General features: G+C 59.9%; 7 protein-coding genes across 7 annotated transcripts; 4 read left to right on the plus strand and 3 right to left on the minus strand.

Moving 5' to 3' along the window:
- Positions 1 to 642: 642 nt before the first annotated feature.
- HRG_02365 (hsp70 protein) lies at positions 643 to 2,592 on the plus strand (the record flags this gene model as incomplete). The annotated part of the gene is made up of 1 exon (XM_044860836.1): positions 643 to 2,592. One exon carries the CDS (start codon positions 643 to 645, stop codon positions 2,590 to 2,592), a length of 1,950 nt encoding a protein of 649 aa, XP_044724469.1.
- Positions 2,593 to 3,020: 428 nt separating this feature from the next.
- Positions 3,021 to 3,749, minus strand: HRG_02366 (uncharacterized protein; the record flags this gene model as incomplete). Its single annotated transcript, XM_044860837.1, has 1 exon — positions 3,021 to 3,749. The coding sequence occupies one exon, from the start codon at positions 3,747 to 3,749 to the stop codon at positions 3,021 to 3,023; it is 729 nt and encodes a 242-aa protein (XP_044724470.1).
- Positions 3,750 to 4,196: 447 nt separating this feature from the next.
- HRG_02367 (RNA12 protein) lies at positions 4,197 to 6,874 on the plus strand (the record flags this gene model as incomplete). Its single annotated transcript, XM_044860838.1, has 4 exons — positions 4,197 to 4,416; positions 4,482 to 4,727; positions 4,791 to 4,867; positions 4,925 to 6,874. The coding sequence occupies 4 exons, from the start codon at positions 4,197 to 4,199 to the stop codon at positions 6,872 to 6,874; spliced, it is 2,493 nt and encodes an 830-aa protein (XP_044724471.1).
- Positions 6,875 to 7,338: 464 nt separating this feature from the next.
- HRG_02368 (uncharacterized protein) lies at positions 7,339 to 8,178 on the plus strand (the record flags this gene model as incomplete). The annotated part of the gene is made up of 3 exons (XM_044860839.1): positions 7,339 to 7,478; positions 7,536 to 7,639; positions 7,781 to 8,178. The coding sequence occupies 3 exons, from the start codon at positions 7,339 to 7,341 to the stop codon at positions 8,176 to 8,178; spliced, it is 642 nt and encodes a 213-aa protein (XP_044724472.1).
- A 1,263-nt stretch (positions 8,179 to 9,441) lies between these two features.
- HRG_02369 (mif2/CENP-C like domain-containing protein) lies at positions 9,442 to 11,564 on the minus strand (the record flags this gene model as incomplete). Its single annotated transcript, XM_044860840.1, has 5 exons — positions 9,442 to 9,569; positions 9,647 to 10,070; positions 10,122 to 11,176; positions 11,241 to 11,392; positions 11,494 to 11,564. The coding sequence occupies 5 exons, from the start codon at positions 11,562 to 11,564 to the stop codon at positions 9,442 to 9,444; spliced, it is 1,830 nt and encodes a 609-aa protein (XP_044724473.1).
- A 553-nt stretch (positions 11,565 to 12,117) lies between these two features.
- On the plus strand, positions 12,118 to 13,200 carry HRG_02370 (ribonuclease HII domain-containing protein; the record flags this gene model as incomplete). Its single annotated transcript, XM_044860841.1, has 1 exon — positions 12,118 to 13,200. The coding sequence occupies one exon, from the start codon at positions 12,118 to 12,120 to the stop codon at positions 13,198 to 13,200; it is 1,083 nt and encodes a 360-aa protein (XP_044724474.1).
- Positions 13,201 to 13,463: 263 nt separating this feature from the next.
- HRG_02371 (root hair defective 3 GTP-binding protein (RHD3) domain-containing protein) lies at positions 13,464 to 16,222 on the minus strand (the record flags this gene model as incomplete). Its single annotated transcript, XM_044860842.1, has 5 exons — positions 13,464 to 13,759; positions 13,831 to 14,484; positions 14,539 to 15,578; positions 15,628 to 16,071; positions 16,128 to 16,222. 5 exons carry the CDS (start codon positions 16,220 to 16,222, stop codon positions 13,464 to 13,466), a joined length of 2,529 nt encoding a protein of 842 aa, XP_044724475.1.
- Positions 16,223 to 16,963: the final 741 nt, after the last annotated feature.

Here is a 16,963-nt window from a genome sequence, read left to right on the forward strand (position 1 = left end):
GGAAGAGGCATTTGATCTGGACCGCTTTCGGTGACGAGCTCTGGAGTGAGGGGCAACCGTGTGCTGGAAAGAGGGAAAAGAGGGGCAGCGAGCTGGGCCCGGGTGGGGCTTGTATGCGCTACTCGCCGACGGCAGCGCCTTGCGAGTCGCAGCAGGTCCCGGGAACATGCTGCAAGGACCCGCCGTGGAATATTCGGGAGCCATCTCCATGACATCAATGGAAGATTCGCCCGGAAGCGAGAGGCTTCACCCTCACAAGAAAAGGCGAGAAAAGGAGCAGGAAGAAAAGGCTCTCCAGAAGAAACAAGGTAGGCGCAAGCCCTTCGCCACAAGATTCATTCCACCAGCACCTGGTGCCTTCGTGCGGTTGCCAGAGCCTTCCTGTAACCCCTGCAAAATTCTGGTGGGCTCCCTTGGAATAGTGTAGAAGCACATCGAAGCCTGCCACCACCTTGTATTTAGATCCCTTCTTTACCGACACTCTCGGCAGAAAGCTTCTCTCCCCCATCACATCACACACTCTTCCTCCCACAACCACGCCCTCCTCCTTCCCGCACCGCATCTCTTGACAACTCATTTGATTGGGTCCTTTTCCTTTCTACCACACTTCTTCATTCCTCACATATACACCCACAACACACCATGGCTCCCGCCGTCGGTATCGATCTGGGTACCACGTACTCGTGCGTGGGTATCTTCCGCGAAGATCGCTGCGACATCATTGCCAATGACCAGGGCAACCGAACCACTCCCTCCTTCGTTGCCTTCACCGACACAGAGCGCCTGATTGGCGATGCCGCCAAGAACCAGGTCGCCATGAACCCCCACAACACCGTCTTCGACGCCAAGCGGTTGATCGGCCGCAAGTTCAGCGACGCCGAGGTGCAGGCCGACATGAAGCACTTTCCCTTCAAGATCATCGACAAGGGCGGCAAGCCCGTCATCGAGGTCGAGTTCAAGGGCGAGCAGAAGACATTTACCCCCGAGGAAATCTCCTCCATGGTCCTGACCAAGATGCGCGAGACGGCCGAGAGCTACCTCGGTGGCACCGTCAACAACGCCGTCGTCACCGTCCCTGCCTACTTCAACGACAGCCAACGCCAGGCCACCAAGGATGCCGGTCTCATCGCCGGCCTCAATGTCCTGCGTATCATCAACGAGCCTACTGCTGCTGCCATTGCCTACGGCTTGGACAAGAAGGTTGAGGGCGAGCGCAACGTCCTCATCTTCGACTTGGGCGGTGGCACCTTCGATGTCTCCCTCCTGACCATCGAGGAGGGCATCTTCGAGGTCAAGTCCACGGCTGGTGACACCCACTTGGGTGGTGAGGACTTTGACAACCGCCTTGTCAACCACTTCTGCAACGAGTTCAAGCGCAAGCACAAGAAGGATCTCTCCACCAATGCCCGTGCTCTGCGTCGTCTGCGAACTGCTTGCGAGCGTGCCAAGCGTACCCTCTCCTCGTCTGCCCAGACCTCGATTGAGATTGACTCTCTGTTCGAGGGTATCGACTTCTACACCTCCATCACCCGGGCCCGCTTCGAGGAGCTCTGCCAGGATCTCTTCCGCTCCACCATCCAGCCCGTCGACCGCGTCCTTGCCGATGCCAAGATCGACAAGAGCCTGGTCCACGAGATCGTCCTCGTCGGAGGCTCCACCCGCATTCCCCGCATCCAGAAGCTTATCACCGACTACTTCAACGGCAAGGAGCCCAACAAGTCCATCAACCCCGATGAGGCTGTTGCCTACGGTGCTGCCGTTCAGGCTGCCATCCTGTCTGGTGACACCTCGTCCAAGTCCACCAACGAGATCCTGCTGCTCGACGTTGCACCTCTCTCGCTCGGCATTGAGACCGCTGGTGGCATGATGACCAAGCTCATTCCCCGCAACACCACCATCCCCACCAAGAAGTCCGAGGTCTTCTCTACCTTCTCCGACAACCAGCCTGGTGTGCTCATCCAGGTCTATGAGGGTGAGCGTCAGCGCACCAAGGACAACAACCTGCTCGGCAAGTTCGAGCTCACCGGCATCCCCCCTGCGCCTCGCGGTGTCCCGCAAATTGAGGTCACCTTCGACCTGGACGCCAACGGCATCATGAACGTCTCTGCCGTCGAGAAGGGCACTGGCAAGTCCAACAAGATTGTCATTACCAACGACAAGGGCCGTCTGTCCAAGGAGGACATTGAGCGCATGCTGGCTGATGCCGAGAAGTACAAGGAGGAGGATGAGGCAGAGGGCCGTCGCGTTGCTGCCAAGAACGGTCTGGAGTCGTACGCCTACTCTCTGCGCAACACTCTGTCCGACCCCAAGGTCGATGAGAAGATCGAGGCCGGCGACAAGGAAACCCTTAAGACCGAGATCGACAAGGTCGTTGCCTGGCTCGACGACAGCCAGCAGGCCACTCGTGAGGAGTACGAGGAGCACCAGAAGGAGCTGGAGGCCATTGCCAACCCCATCATGATGAAATTCTACGGCTCTGGCGGCGAGGGTGCTGGCATGCCCGGCGGCGCCCCTGGCGGCTTCCCCGGTGCCGGCGGCCCTGCCCCCGGAGCTGGCGGCGACGACGGTCCCACGGTCGAGGAGGTCGACTAAACTTGTTGATACCCTCACGTCTGTCCTGTCGCTCAAATTGGTAATGCGTTTACGATGCGGAGGCTTTTCCCGGGGTTCAGGAATTACGAGATGACTAGATTTTGCGTCTTGCGCTGCATTTTACGGAAACGGGACAGGGAATCAAAAACTGGGCAAAAAGCCTGGATTGTGTATTTTAATGAGTTCTGGGAAATTCAAGTCATATAGAATTATGATGCATTTAGACTGCAACCCTGACCGTGATTGACTCTGCCGCCTGGCCGGCTTCGGCTCCCAACCCACTGCCCACGGGTGCTGATTGATCTTGTTGGGCTGCGGTGAAATCCTTATCTTTGAAGAAAGCAATCATGTTCCTGGACGTAATAAAGTCATGTTACATGGTTGCAGAATGCCGAGTTGATATGGCTGGAAATAGCCTCAACACTCACTCATGATGCTACCTCGCCGTACCCCAAGCCTTGCCGTATCTCCCTCCTCCTCCGAGCCTCCCTCCGGCGCCACTCGTCGTCACCAACCTCGGGCTCGTCGATGCGCTCAGAGAAAGCCGTGCCTGGCGAGACCTTTTGCGTGCGGCTCTCCCAAATGTCCTCGCTACTGGGCTTTTGGGGGCCATACTTTGCATACTCCTTATTCCGATAGTGTTGACGAATCATACTCTCCTTGAGCTCGCCAGTGTAGGACTTTGTGCGCATGCAAAACCAAAAGTCGTCCCAGTGCTCGGAGCAGGAGCGCATGGAGCCGTAGCGGTAGACGGAGTTGAACTGCCCGCCCATTGAGTTGCAGGCCCAAGCGAGATCAAAGGCCTGGCGGCATGACATTTCGGTGGGGAGGAGGGATTCGGCGAGGGCATCGCGGGGAGGTGCCGGGGCGGGAGGAGTGGCTGATTTGGGGGCGGCCTTGAGAGACAGCCATGACGCTATGGTTGATGGTGATGATGATGAGGTGGAGTCGGAGTCGGAGTCTTGTCGTGACGCAGGGGTTGGAGGGGGCTCATTGCTAGAGGTATTGTCGGCGTCGGTCTTGAAGAGGTCGAAGAACTTTTGGATCTCTGGGTCGACGGGCTCGTTGGGCGCTGCGTTCTGGGCCGGGTCGGGTTTGGGGAGGGATTGCGGCTGCGTGGGAGCCGTGGGCGATGGCGATGCCCAAAGCCAGCCCATTGCGACTGGTGTTTTTTCGATGGTATGCTGTAACTACTGTTTGATCTCAAGAAGGGAAGAGAGCTCGTGTCGTGGGTGGGCGTGCGGGCTGGAGCAGGTATTCGTGGTATTGCGGGGGTTGAGAGTAGTTACGCGTAGATAGAGAAAGTAGTCTTGACAGTGAGGGGACGGACCAAGTCGTCATGATCCGTGTCTCGTGATGGCTGCAGGCTGAATGTGTTGTGTCCAATGAGACGATGCATCGAAAAGCACTTTTTTTGGGCATGGGCAAGCTGCTGGAGGCGGATAAATAGATTTGCCATCATCCGCCACTGACGCTTGTCCATGCTCCTCCAGGGACGACCAATGACCTCATAGGCCACCAATTACAGCTGTGCGACAACAAGGACCAGCGTTTCCTCTTCTGCCGAGCCTGTGCACGTCCATGTCGCGCACATACACAGCGACATGATTGCGATGCGAGGCTCTGCCTCTCTATCAAGTCGGCCGGGCGTGCGAACCTCGATTTCCTCGAGCCAACCATGCGTCTGGGCCAGCGCGACAGCTCGTCGGCGAGCCCGCCTTGGTCTTGCGCATCGAGCATGGGAGAGCACGTCGTCCATTGCGGAGGAGAAGGAGAGCGGGCGCTTTTCCGTAAAGCCCAATGAGTCGCTCTTGTTCTTTGATAGTAAGAAACCGCCAACATCTGCTTCACATAGCCGTTGCCTAGTACGCTGACCTTGACCCGTGCAGACCTTTTCCCAATCAGGCTGAGTGCCGTGCTCAGGATCTGGTCGGATACGGACCGGGACCTGGCCGATTTGCTCAAGCGATTCGACAACTCGACCCTGGGCATCCTGGACCCCATTCGGCTGGTCAAGAGGGCGATTCCGGCCGACATTCCGCTCAAGGTGACGGAGATTCTGCCGCGGCTCAAGGATGGCGGAGCCTATGTCAAGGTGCAGTACGATGCGAGCGTGAGCCCGTCAGACATTGAAGGTGAGGAGGCGTGGTGCCCATGCGCTTTGTTTGCACCCGTGTTTGCTAACAACCGGCATCTAGGCACGCTGCAGCGCAAGCTCCAGCAGCAGCCGCTCAAGCCCTGGTTCAGCCCGTTTCGAGGCATCAAGGCTCGCTTGGTGCGCGGGACTCCCTGGCTCGAAGATCTTCATAGGTTTCCGGCGCCCCTCCTCAAGGTCGACTTTGTGCCCTCGACGCCGGGGGCCACTCCCGTAGAGTTATCCGAGGAGACTCTGTACAGTCTATTTCGCAAATACGGCAAGATTGCCGACATACTGCCCCAGCCGTGGGACTCCAAGGAGACGCCGCGGTTTGCGCAAATCGGCTTCCCACGGGTACGCGACGCCATCATGGCGCGCAATTGCCTGCACGGCTTCGTCGTGACCGAGGCCATGGGCGGCGGCAAGGACGGCACGGTACTGCGGCTCTCGTACGTCAGGCGCGTCAAGGCGCATAGCATTTGGAACTGGTTGACGAGCCACCCGCGCATAGTAATACCCATTCTGGCCGCTCTTCTGGCCGGAGCGTCCGTTATGATTTTTGATCCCATCCGCAAGTTCTTCATCAAAGCCCACATCCAGCACTCTCTGCGCTTCACTGAGTCACGAATCTACAAGTGGTTCAAATCGCAGACGGACGGCTTCACCTTTGGCCGCAAGAAAGAGCTCGGGGGGGGGTTGAGCACCGTTTGGAATCACCGCCGCGACGCCATCGGCCAGCTCCAGGGTTGGCTGGACGGGAGCTCCGATAATTTTATCGTCGTTACAGGCCCTCGGGGTTCGGGCAAAGCCGAGATGGTGTTGGACCAGTCGCTCGCAGGGCGCCAGAACGTGCTTGTGATTGACTGCAGGCCCATCGTGGACGCCAGCGGCGAGGCGGGCACCATCAAACGACTTGGAGGCGCAGTCGGATACCGCCCGATATTCTCGTGGGCTAACAGCACGAGCAGCATGATTGACCTCGCCGTGCAGGGCACGACGGGCGTCAAGGCCGGCTTCTCGGAAACGCTGGAGTCCCAGATCAGCAAGATCCTGCACACGACTGCCGCCGCTCTCAAGGACGTGGCTCTCTCGGGCCGCTCGAGCAAGGACAAGGACGCCGCCCTCTCCGAAGACGCGTTCCTTGAGGCGCATCCGGAGCGGAAGCCCATCATCGTCATCGACAACTTTCTGCACAAGAATGACGAGAAGTCGATTGTCTATGAAAAAATTGCCGACTGGGCAGCGTCCTTGGTGCAGAACAATATCTGTCACGTCATCTTCCTCACAAGCGATACGGCCTACTCCAAGCCCCTGTCAAAGGTGATGCCCGACCGGGTCTTCCGGACCATCTCGCTTGACGACCTTGATTCCTCGGCCGCCAAGAACTTTGTCGTCAACAGACTACAGGATGACCAGCGGCTCGAGGCCGAGGCGGGTGAGGAAAAGGGTGAGAAGCAGCAGTCGCAGTTCAACTTGGCCGAGCTCGACAAGTGCATCGAGACGTTGGGTGGCCGCTTGACGGACCTGGAGTTCCTCTCGCGGCGGATAAAGGCCGGGCAGCGCCCCCAGCAGGCCGTGGACGAGATTGTGGAGGAGAGCGCGACAGACATTGTCAAGATGTTCCTGCTGCCCAAGACGGGCGAGACTGAGCAGAAGTGGTCGGCCGAACAGGCGTGGCACCTGGTCAAGTCGCTGGCCGAGTCCCCCTCGCTGCGCTACAACCAGGTGCTCCTCTGCCCGGCGTTTTCGGCATCGACGACGCCGTCGGCGGCCAGCGGGGAGGCGGCGCTCGAGGCGCTGGCCGGGGCCGAGCTTATCTCGCTCAAGTCGCGGCAGGGGCGGCCGCAGCAGATCCGGGCGGGCAAGCCGCTGTACCAGGCGGCCTTTGCGCGGCTGGTGGGCGACAGGGTGCTGCGGGCCAAGATGGACCTGGCGGTGCTGAGCGAGATAGTGAAAGTCGAAGCGCGCGGCATCGACGCAGCCGAGACGGAGCTGGCCCTCCTCGGCTCCTTGCCGCGGCAGACAGGCGAGACGGCGGGGCGGGCGACGTACCTGCTTGCCAAGCTCGACGCGGCGCAGCGCAAGATCACCGAGCTGGAGCGGGAGATGGGTGCGCTGAAGAAGGTGCTCAACGAGGAGTACTGAGCTGCTGCTTGTGGCTGAAGGACGGGGGCAAGGAGCTTGGACTTGCTGTACCCGGACGGACGGCAAGGTCCTTGAACAGATGAGATGAGTAGTAACTTATAACGAGCAGTCAAACGAGCAGTCAAACGAGCAGAGCATGGCGGGCAAGATGGTTGGTTCTGGCCTTCGCAGCCGTGAATCACAAAGCTTGAAGCCTCATCAAGAGTGAATCACGCTGGCAGCGATGACATGAGCACATCGTCCTGTTCCTTCTGCAACGTAAAGAAGCTCCCTCCTCCTTGATCAGCTTGTTTTCCTCTCCCCACCTTTCCTAGCATCGAGGCTTTCCTCCTGCTACATGGTAGGTCTGGGTGCCATGCGTCCACGACAAGCAAGTCTCGGACGGTGAGTAGCCCCTATCTACACCAAAGAGTCGATTCTGACGGAAAGGACAATATCAGTATATCGGATTTTCTTCAGTCAAAATGCCCCTGGAAGTGTTCAGCAGCTCCGACGCGTCGGTCAGCAACGTCCCGGCGGGCGACTCTTCCCCCGTCGCGACGAGAGAAGAGCTCTTGGCCAAAGCCGCAGCCGAATCCCGCGAACAGGAATCCCAGGCCGCAAAGTACAAGGACAATAGCGTCCGGCATGTGCCAGCAAGGACTTGACGCGCCACGTCGAGACTTGCATCAATGGCTTCACCCCTCGAGGCTAAGAGATTGCTGCAACATGGAGCGTTCCTCGTCGAGAGCCTGACCGGCATACCTGCGGTCAATCCGAACTGGCGTCAGCCGCTCAGAAAATGCGTAATACGTTCGCTTGTACGAAGTATACACACACGAAATGGACAAGATCGATGTGCCGGCTACGGTGAACCAAGTACCAGGCACCCATGGAAGCATCATAAACATCAGATGACGCACCGAGCTACGGACGTACAACGTTGCCCAAACGTCCCCGCCGCAATGCCGACACATGATCCCGCTTATACTGCTCTACTTCGTGTGTACTCGGTGGCTATAAATCACGCCCTCGTTCCCAATGTCGACCTCGAAGAAGCCCCAGATGGAAACGCACAGGACCGTCGCCAAAGCGTCGACCTTGTCTCCAGCCGGAGGAAGTCGCCGCAATCAAGGTCCTCGTCGGTGCCAACGTCAAGCAGCGAGGGCATTACAGCCGGCATTATAGACGGCGTCATAGACAGCATCACAGTCATAGCAGGCTATAACGGCTATAAGGGCATCCTAGCTACCCAATTCGAGTCAGGCCAGCTTAAGGCGGCTCAACGCAAGCGTTCGAAGGCGCCGGGGGCGCGACGAGATTAATGAACTTGGCCGCAGCCCGCGGTCTCTCGCAGCGTCACAATAAAGATCGTTAGCTCGAGGAAATATAAGGGGAAGGGGATCAAGAGGAGGACGCGGCAGGAGGGGCGCGCCGCCGGCTTCGTGAGGCGTTGGAGGGATCGTTGAGTCGGCGCGTCGGCGGCCGCCGCCGATATAGCCGTAGAGGCCAGAGGGGCCGGATCGATTGGCGGGCCGATTGTTGCAACTTCGAGCTGAAGGCTCGGAAATGCGTTATTTGAGCGAATTGAGAGGCATGCGTTATGTGGCTAAAAGTGCGTTGTGTGTGTATGGGCGGGTGCGGGCATTTGGGCGGTACCGTTACCTGCCATGCGCGGCCGCTACAAATAGACGGGGCGGGCTGGCGTTGTTGGTATGTATCTCAAAAATGGGGCGAATGTGCAAATAGCAATACTCAAAATATTAACCGGATTATTATAAAATATAGATCCTAAAAACCCCCTACAGGCAGGCCGCGAAGAGATAGCAGCAGGGCGGGCCCACGGCCGTAAGACTAATAGTTCCCCGCAAAAGGAGAGGTATATGGCGCTAGAAGTGCAAAAACTCTACTGGGAATAGGCACTCGATGCTTGGCCAACCGGCAGGAGACACTATTCTGTTTCCAGGAAAAAGCGTGTATGGAAATCCACCAGCGAGATAACTCGGCCAACTTGCACAGACGAAGCCAGCGTCACGGAGCTGAAGACGAATCATCTTGGCCAAACCACGCATCGGATCTCACTGATGGCCAAGGAGTACCCTGTGTCCGAGATGGCCAAAAGCCACAAGGCCGTCCAGCCTTTTTTGCATTATCTGACTCGGAGAAAGGAACCGACGTAACGGGAGAGGGACCAAAGCACTTGTTAGTCTCGTCCAGCACGCGCGAGCCGCACTCCATGCCCGCTGCCGACGCATTCGGTTCCCCTTCCTGCAAGGCTCCTGCTTGACCCGTGTCAAAGAGTAACGACAAACAGTCCTTCCCCTTCCCTACCATTCTTGCCGCCACATGATGCCAAGGGACGTCGTGAGCAAGACGGGAGGAAGAGTAGGTAGGGTGTGTGACAGAGACAGCGGGAGAGGAAGGAAAAGGCGTAAATCCACAATCATGTACAACCTCCGAGGCCACCTTGGCTGACATCCCTTACTGTGACAATCTGTTCTCCCACGTAATCTCGGAAGGAGAACAACGAGACGACAATAAGGTTGGCGAGGAAAAGAAACAAGGAGAGGAAAAGGGGGGGAGGGCCTTTAGTACCCGAGCGCCATCGTCGACTGCTCTGGCGACTCATTGGGCTGAGGTGCCTGGATCTCGCACGCCTGCGAGAAGAAGATGCGGGCGGGATTGTCGTAGTCGTTGGTGATGCTGTAGTAGTTTCCTGTGCGCAAGAGAGGGCCGTCAGCCGTCGAGGCCGCGGCGCGTCAAAGGGGAGGGGGAGAGTGACAAGAGACTCACCTCGGGGGACAAACCACATGCCGCCGGCCGATATGCGAAACTGGGCCTCGTTGATGGTGACGAGCACCTTGCCGTAGTGCACGAAAAAGACCATGTGCATCTTGCGCGAGTTCTTGGGCCGCTTCTCGGACCCGGGCGGCAGGTCGACGACGCCGGCGCCCATAAAGGGCATGGTCAGCGTCTTTGCGAAGCGAAAGGTGGCGTCCTTGATGTCCGACGTCTGGATCGCGTCGGCCGAGATGGCGACGCGGTCGTCCATGACCTGCACCGGCTCGTCGTCGGCCGGCGGGTGCTCCTCGTGCTCGGGCTCCCACAGCACAATCTCGCCCGTCACCGTGCCTGGGTTCATCTCCCACTCCTCCAGCTCCTCGTCGTCGTCCACGGCCTGCTTGCTGCCGCTGCCGGCCGTGGCCTTGGCGCGCGTCTTGCTCCGCGGCGCGCGCTTCGACGGCGGCGCATCGGGCGCCACGCGCACCACCTCCTTGATCGAGGGCAGCACAAAGTCGCCCCCGTGGAACATGTCGCTCTGCTCCTCGTCTTCCCGGATGACCTGCTCGCCGCGCCAGTAGGCAACTGGTCGGTACGAGTGCCGGCCCGACCGCGTCTGCGTCACGCCGTCGGCATCGCGACGAACCGAGACGAGGCCGCGCGACTTGGGCATGGGCGGGCCACGCTGCAGGGCCATGAAGGACGCCTCGCCCGTCTCTTCCTCGGCACCCCTTTCCTTTGCTTTTCGGCCAAGTCTGCCTCTCGGCTTGGGCTTGTTGTTGTCTGCCTTTGCTTGAGCTTCTGCCGTCGTCTTTGCCGTGACTGGCGCCTTGGCCGAGTTGCTCGTCTTTGCCGCCGCCGACGCTTTCGGGGCCACGGGGCCCTGTGTGCGCTGCCGTTTCGGTTGCCTGGGCTCGTCGTCGTCGTCGGCCTCGGCTCCTTGTTCTTGCTCTGCGCCATCTACGCCGTCACCACCAGTCGAGTTCCTAAGTGAACGTCGTTTCTTGGCCGGCTGGCTCTTTTGGGTTCCCTGCTTCTGGCGATCCTCGCGTTGTGGACGCCCTCTGCCCCGCCGAACAGGTGGCTCGTCCTCTTCTTGCTCCTCTTCTGCTAGATCCTCAGATATGGACGGTTGGGGAGGCTCAGGCTCGTCATCATGGTCGTCGCTGCCGCCGCTCATAGCGTCAATCATCTGCAGGGATTCCTCCACCATGTCCCCGACGTCCAGATCAGCGTGGCCACTCAGGATCGAGTCCTCTTCCGCAATGTCCCTTGTCGAGCCGTTGACGCCATTGAGCTTGCCATTGGCGCCCCCGAGTTTCGACTTTGCGGCCCTAGCGTTAAAGTCGAGCCTCCGCGTCACCGTGGCATCGCGATCCTCGGCGCCGACGGAGCCCCGCGCGGGAGAGGAGAGGCGCTCAATGTGCGGGTTCTTACGCGCAGCGGAGTTGAGGTTCGTCTTGAGCGGGGATCGGCTTCTGGGGATGGGATACTTGATGTCGCGCTGGTTCTTAAGCAGGGTTCGAGGCCCGGGCCCGGCACCTGGAGCGCCAAGTGTCAGCCATTCCGTCTCGCAGTGATGATGGACGCGCGCGAGGTGACGCACTGGAGGCTATATCCATGTCCTCGCTGCCAGAGTCGTCGGCGCCGCCGTTGGCTGAGGCGGCGGCTTTTTGCGGCGACGAGAAGATGGCCTCGAGGGGCTGCATGCCGTGCTCGTCGCGCTCTCCGCCATCGGGCAGGAAGACGCCGGTTTTCCTACAAGAAAACCCGGGCCATTAGAGCCCTGTCATGGGAGTCGTTGCGCAAGCAATGCGCGCGAGTCGAGCCAACGCTGGTGCGAAAAGCGGTAAACCTACCGGCCACGGACTCCCAGCTCATGAAAGGCCTGCGGCTCAGAGGCCTCGCCGCGCCTCGCCCGCGGAGCCATGGCGGTTGAGGATGCTGCTCTTGCTGCTGCTGTCCAGCTGCGCGCACCACGGCGGCGGCGGCTGCTTTAGAGCTTGTTGTATGTAGATTCGCGAAGGGGCGGAGTGGCGAACTCAGTTGCCGTCGGTGCCCGGCCAAAAAAAAAGGTGAAGGCTGTTTGTATCTCGGCTCTGGTTGCGACAGGTGCTAACGGGCAGACGCGCCTCGAAGCCGGCGAAGGTACCTTGTTGACGTGTTGAAGAAAGAGAGCTCTCGAGGGCCGGGGGAGCGGGGGGGAGGGGGGTGTGCTAGCAGCGTGCCTACAGTGCACTAAATACAGGAACCCTGCCCGTGAGCTCGCGCTCCGCCGCGGCCAGACGCGTCTCCCTATCAATGCTTCTTATCGCTGCTGCCCGTCACCGACTTCACCTCCATACATACCGTATCCGTACGAACATCTGGATCAATATTTTCGCTTTAACCTCGACATCGCCGTATCCGTACGAACATCTGGATCAACATTTTGCTTCAACCTCGATATCTCTTCGAGGCCCCTCACAGCTCCTCCCGTCGCCATGGAGGCTGCCGCTCCTCTGCCGCAGCAAGTCGACATAGACATGCCTCTCCCAGACCCAGACCAAGAAGAAGAAGAAGCATCACCGCCACCACCCGCCTCGTCCACCTTCATCCCGCCCTCAGTCCACAAAGACGCCCTCCTCTCCGGCGCCTCCTACTCGCACTTCTCGCCCATCCCCGCCTCGCTCCTCGCCCCGTCCGACGCGACATCCTCCGCCCCCCCGCCGCCCTGCGCCCTCGGTGTCGACGAGGCCGGCCGCGGCCCCGTCCTCGGCCCCATGGTCTACGGCGTCTTCTTCCTGCCCCTGCCGCTGTCCGACCCGCTGCTGCGCGACACGCACCACTTTGACGACTCCAAGGTGCTCACCCCGGCCGTGCGCTCCGCCCTCGTTCGCACCCTCTGCACCCCGGGCTCCGACCTGCACGCCTCGTGCGGCTGGGCCACGGCCGCCCTCTCCGCCAGGGACATCGCCGCCAACATGCTGCGCCCCGTCGGCGTCTACAACCTTAACGCCCAGGCCATGGACGCCACCGTCGACCTCATCAAGGGCGTCTACGCCCGCGGCGTCAACGTCCAGGAGATTTACGTCGACACCATCGGCCAACCTGCCGCCTACCAGGCCAAGCTCCAGCGCGTTTTTCCCACGGCCAAAATCACCGTCGCCAAAAAGGCAGACAGCCTCTACCCTTGCGTCAGCGCCGCCTCCGTCTGCGCAAAGGTCACCCGCGACGCCGCCCTCGAGGAGCTCTACAGGGCCCGCGCTGGCCCACTGCCTGCGGGTGACGGCGACACCGCCATGGCTTGGGGCTCCGGCTATCCTGCCGACGCCCGGTGCGTCAGCTGGATGAAGAGCAACATGCACCCCGTCTTCGGCTGGGGCCCCGAGTGTCGCTTCAGCTGGGGCACGGCCAAAGACATGATCGAGGGTAAGGGGAATGGCGGCGTCAAGGTGGACTGGCCGGTGCTCGATGACGGCGAGACGAGTCGCGTGACCGACTTCTTTTCGTCCGCAACGGACGACGAGGAGTCCAACGAGCTAGGGGCCTGGTTCGGCACGTCCGTGGGACTCGAGGCGTTCTAGACGTTGGTTGGTTTTGCATCGCATGACACAAGAGCGGGTACTGGCATTGTAGGGTACCTTAGATACTAGGATAGATACCAGCCCCGACACCACGAGGCATCGCGAGTAAAACAGGTAGCATTCGAGCGGTCCACACTGCGCCTAGAGTTACTTTTCCCCTCCTCGCTTGACCACACGACTAGACCATCTACCCAATAAGGTTGGTTGTACACTTTCACCGAAGCAAAGGAACTCTCGATACTCACAACAGCAAGCCACATCTCTCAAATCTCGTCGTCCTCGTCCGCCGCCGGACGTGTCTTTTTCCCCCGGCTGTCCAGCCGGTCCATGTCAACGTCCGCCCCGCTCGTGCCGTTTGTCGCCGGCACGGCCAGAGCCTGCCTTGCCGTCTCTGAATTAGCGATGAAGTCGCGCAGCTGCTGCTTGGCAATGTCGATGCCCTGGGTGGCGGCCGCGTTGGTCATCTGCATCATGGGACCCAGCAGGTTGAGCGCGTACGCCACATATGTTCCTCCAGCCATCATGATGATGAGGATGAACAGGAACGGGTTCCGCAGAACTGGGGATAGGCTGCGCGTCAGCGGATGTGGCCACAAGGAGTCGAGGGAACCCAATGGCGCCGTCTCTTACCCATAAAGATCTCGTTCCAGCCCAATGCCAGCAGCAGGCCGTAAAAGTACCACGGGACCTGAGCGACGCCGCCAATGGCGCTACGCTTGGCTTCGACGTACACCCCGTCGGCAGTCTTCTTGAACCGCACCACCAGGTCTTGCCGCTTGCCCTCGCTGAGGACCGTCATCTCTTCCTCCAGGCTCCTGCTCTCGACTTCGTCCACGCCGCCAATCGGAGGCAGGTCCTCTTCGTCGGCGACCTCGACGCCGCGGGGTTGGGGCCCGATAAAGCCAGGCAGGTCCGGCGGAGTGTACGTCTCGGAGAGGCGGAACCTCGAGAGCAGCGGGATGAGCGTCAGCGTCGACTCCCTCGCCTTGGTGTAGAGGCCCTCGATGTCGTCGGTTGGGCGCCATATCCGGGGCACGCCGGCCTCGTCGTAGCGGAACTTATCCTCAAAGTTTTCTCGGAGCTTCAGGAGGATGTTGCCCTCCATCACCTCTTCATCAATCTTCTCCCGGAGACCGACCCAGCTCTTCCGGCGCAGGCGCCACATGCCAACCTCGGCCTCCTCGTTGCTAGCGTCGAAGCTCTTGGCACGCTCCGCGAACCGGCCCTCGGCCTCGGCGACGACGCCGGTGAAGACGGTCCAGATTCTGTCCCAGAGGTCCTTTTCTGTCTCGGGCTTGTCCCCCGTCTCGGGCGCCCCGGAGCCGCCTCTGCCGGAACCCAGCTTGTTGAACTCCAGGCCGACGGCGTCGCCCAGTCGTGACTTGACCCAGCGCTCCACGCGAGTGGCCAGCCGTCGCATCTCTTCCTTGCGCAGCTTCGCGCTGACCTCGTCCAGTTCCGTTTCGAACAGCTGACATTGCGGCTTGAAGCCGGTCCAGGCAACCCCTTCGATGGCAAGGCTCGTAGCCTCTGCCTCGAAGATCTCGAGCGTCTTCTTCTTTTCGTGGGCCACAATCTCGGCGAATTCGTAGCCGCCGCCGGCCTTTTGTCCCGCCTTGACCTTGTTGGTGACGGCCTCGCTAAAGGCCGCCACTCCCGCCTTGTGGGCCGCCGTCAGCTGTCCCTGATAGAGCGCCTTGAGCCTCGTGTCCACCTTGGCTTCCAGCTCCTGCCTCTTGCGTGTGTACGTTGCCTTGTGGTAGCGGCTCGCCTGAGACTCAAACGCCTTGACGCAGTTTCCGCGTACCTTGACACCCGTGGCGCCCAAGTCAGCCAAGACCAGGATCTTGCCCAGCTTGGTTGCCTCGCTCTGCTGCTCCTCAAGTGGTGTCACGACGAGGTCGAAGGCAACGAGGACCTCGCGTGAGATTTCGTCGCATCGGAATTGGGCCAGCAGCTCCTGCTGGGTGGGCAAATCGAGGTCCTTGTTGTTGACGATCTGGTCCCAGATGCCCTCGGCATAGACCGAGAGCCCATCGGCGGGGATTCGTCGGTGGTACTCGGGCAAGAAGAGGCCCCCCTCAAGTTCGTGGTCGGCGTGGCTGCCCGGCTTACCAACTCTGTGCCCGGCGGTGAAGCGCGAGCCGAGCTTCTGGACCTCGCTCTTGAACTTGTCGTCCTGGAGGATCTTGTGGGGAAGGGCAGCGAAGCCAAAGTCGAAGTAATCCTCGATGCGAGAGCCCTCGAGCCCCTGGGGCTTGGAGATGGTGGACCAGATCTTGGTCAGGTCCTGGGTCAAGGTGGTTCGCAGGTTGGCCAGGGGCGTGGTGCCGAGATGGTCGCGGATGACAAAGAAGAGGAGGGATCTCGGGGTAGATCTGGGCTCGTCAGCATGATACAGTGGGCTGCGTTGAGGACTGGACATACTGCTTGTCTCTCAGGAAGAGCTGTAGGTTGACTTCGAAGACGGTCTTGAGCAGGCCCATGTTGGCCCCCTGATAGAGGCCGACCTGGTGCTCCCAGATATTGACAATCAAGACCTCGCTGGTGGCGAGGGCAAAGAGGGCACTTTTCCGCTCAAAGTCCTGGTCCTCGCCGCGCTCGCGGCCGTCGGTGCCCTCGACGTCCATGACGAGGATGTTGTCGGCCATTTTTGCGCCGGCGCTCTCGCCGCGCTTGTTCTTGGACATCCAGATGCCCTTTGTGGTCTGGCGGCGCTCCGTCTCGGACATGACGGAGAATTCTGTGCCGAAGAGGTGGTTGAGCAGGGTCGACTTGCCCGTCGACTGGGAGCCGAAGACGGAGATGAGGTGGTAGTTGAAGCCAGCCTCGGCCACATGGCTAACGTGGAGGTACTCGGTCAGGTTCGCGCTGCAGGGACCTTGTCAGTGACTGGGACCCAATGGCCGGTAGAGAGCGCGCCATACTTGAACTCCTTGTCCTCGTCAATGACCTGGACGCCGTGCTCGTAGCTGCCGCCGCCCTCCGGCTTGTCGCCGACGGCGGAAAAGTGGCCGTTCATGGTAGCGCGGGAGAATGCGGGAGCTTCAACAAAACATTAGGTGCGATTTCAGCGGGCGCGAGACGGGAGCAAAAAGACATGTAAAAAGGTGGTCAAGGGTTGAGGAGATGGAAAAGGGGGGACGGGGATGATGGACCGAGGCCTGCAGGCTTGCATGCAAGAAAGAGAGAGTTGTGACCAGATAAGTTAATCGTTGGCCCTTGTGATGTGTGCGAGGTCACTGTCCAACGCCACTAAAAGAGCATGCGCCGGAGTCACGCGATATTCCGTCTCCGGCCAGCGCCCCGAAAGTAAAAGTACGCTTGAGGTTACAGCACAAAGAAAGCATCACGAGAACAATCTCCATTTCATTTCGAGACCAGGTACGCTGACGAGGGGCGAAAGTTGGTGTCGAATGGGAGCGAGGGCGCCGGGTGCAGTAGCGCCCTTTGTTTTGCACGCCTATTCGTACGCAGTAGATGGTGACAGATGAAGGCTCCAAAAACGCCGTCTCACCATCCGAGATCAGCCAGAGGACGGCATATCGTTCGCATGCCAAGGCTTGGCCGGCATCGTAGAAGCACGCCGACGTATTCGTACTGTACTGTTACCGAGTACCTTCGGTACTGTATGTACAGTATGTAAGTCAAAGGCGCCTCGCATCGCGCAGCACCAAAGCAAGTACGTGCCTGTCCCACCCCGCCATCAATCACGACTCCTCCCTCTCTATTTATCTATCGTCCCTCTCCATACTCCAGAAAG

This window comes from Hirsutella rhossiliensis (genome assembly GCF_020360975.1).
Source record: "Hirsutella rhossiliensis strain HR02 chromosome Unknown scaffold00002, whole genome shotgun sequence".
NCBI classification, from domain to species: Eukaryota; Fungi; Ascomycota; class Sordariomycetes; order Hypocreales; family Ophiocordycipitaceae; genus Hirsutella; species Hirsutella rhossiliensis.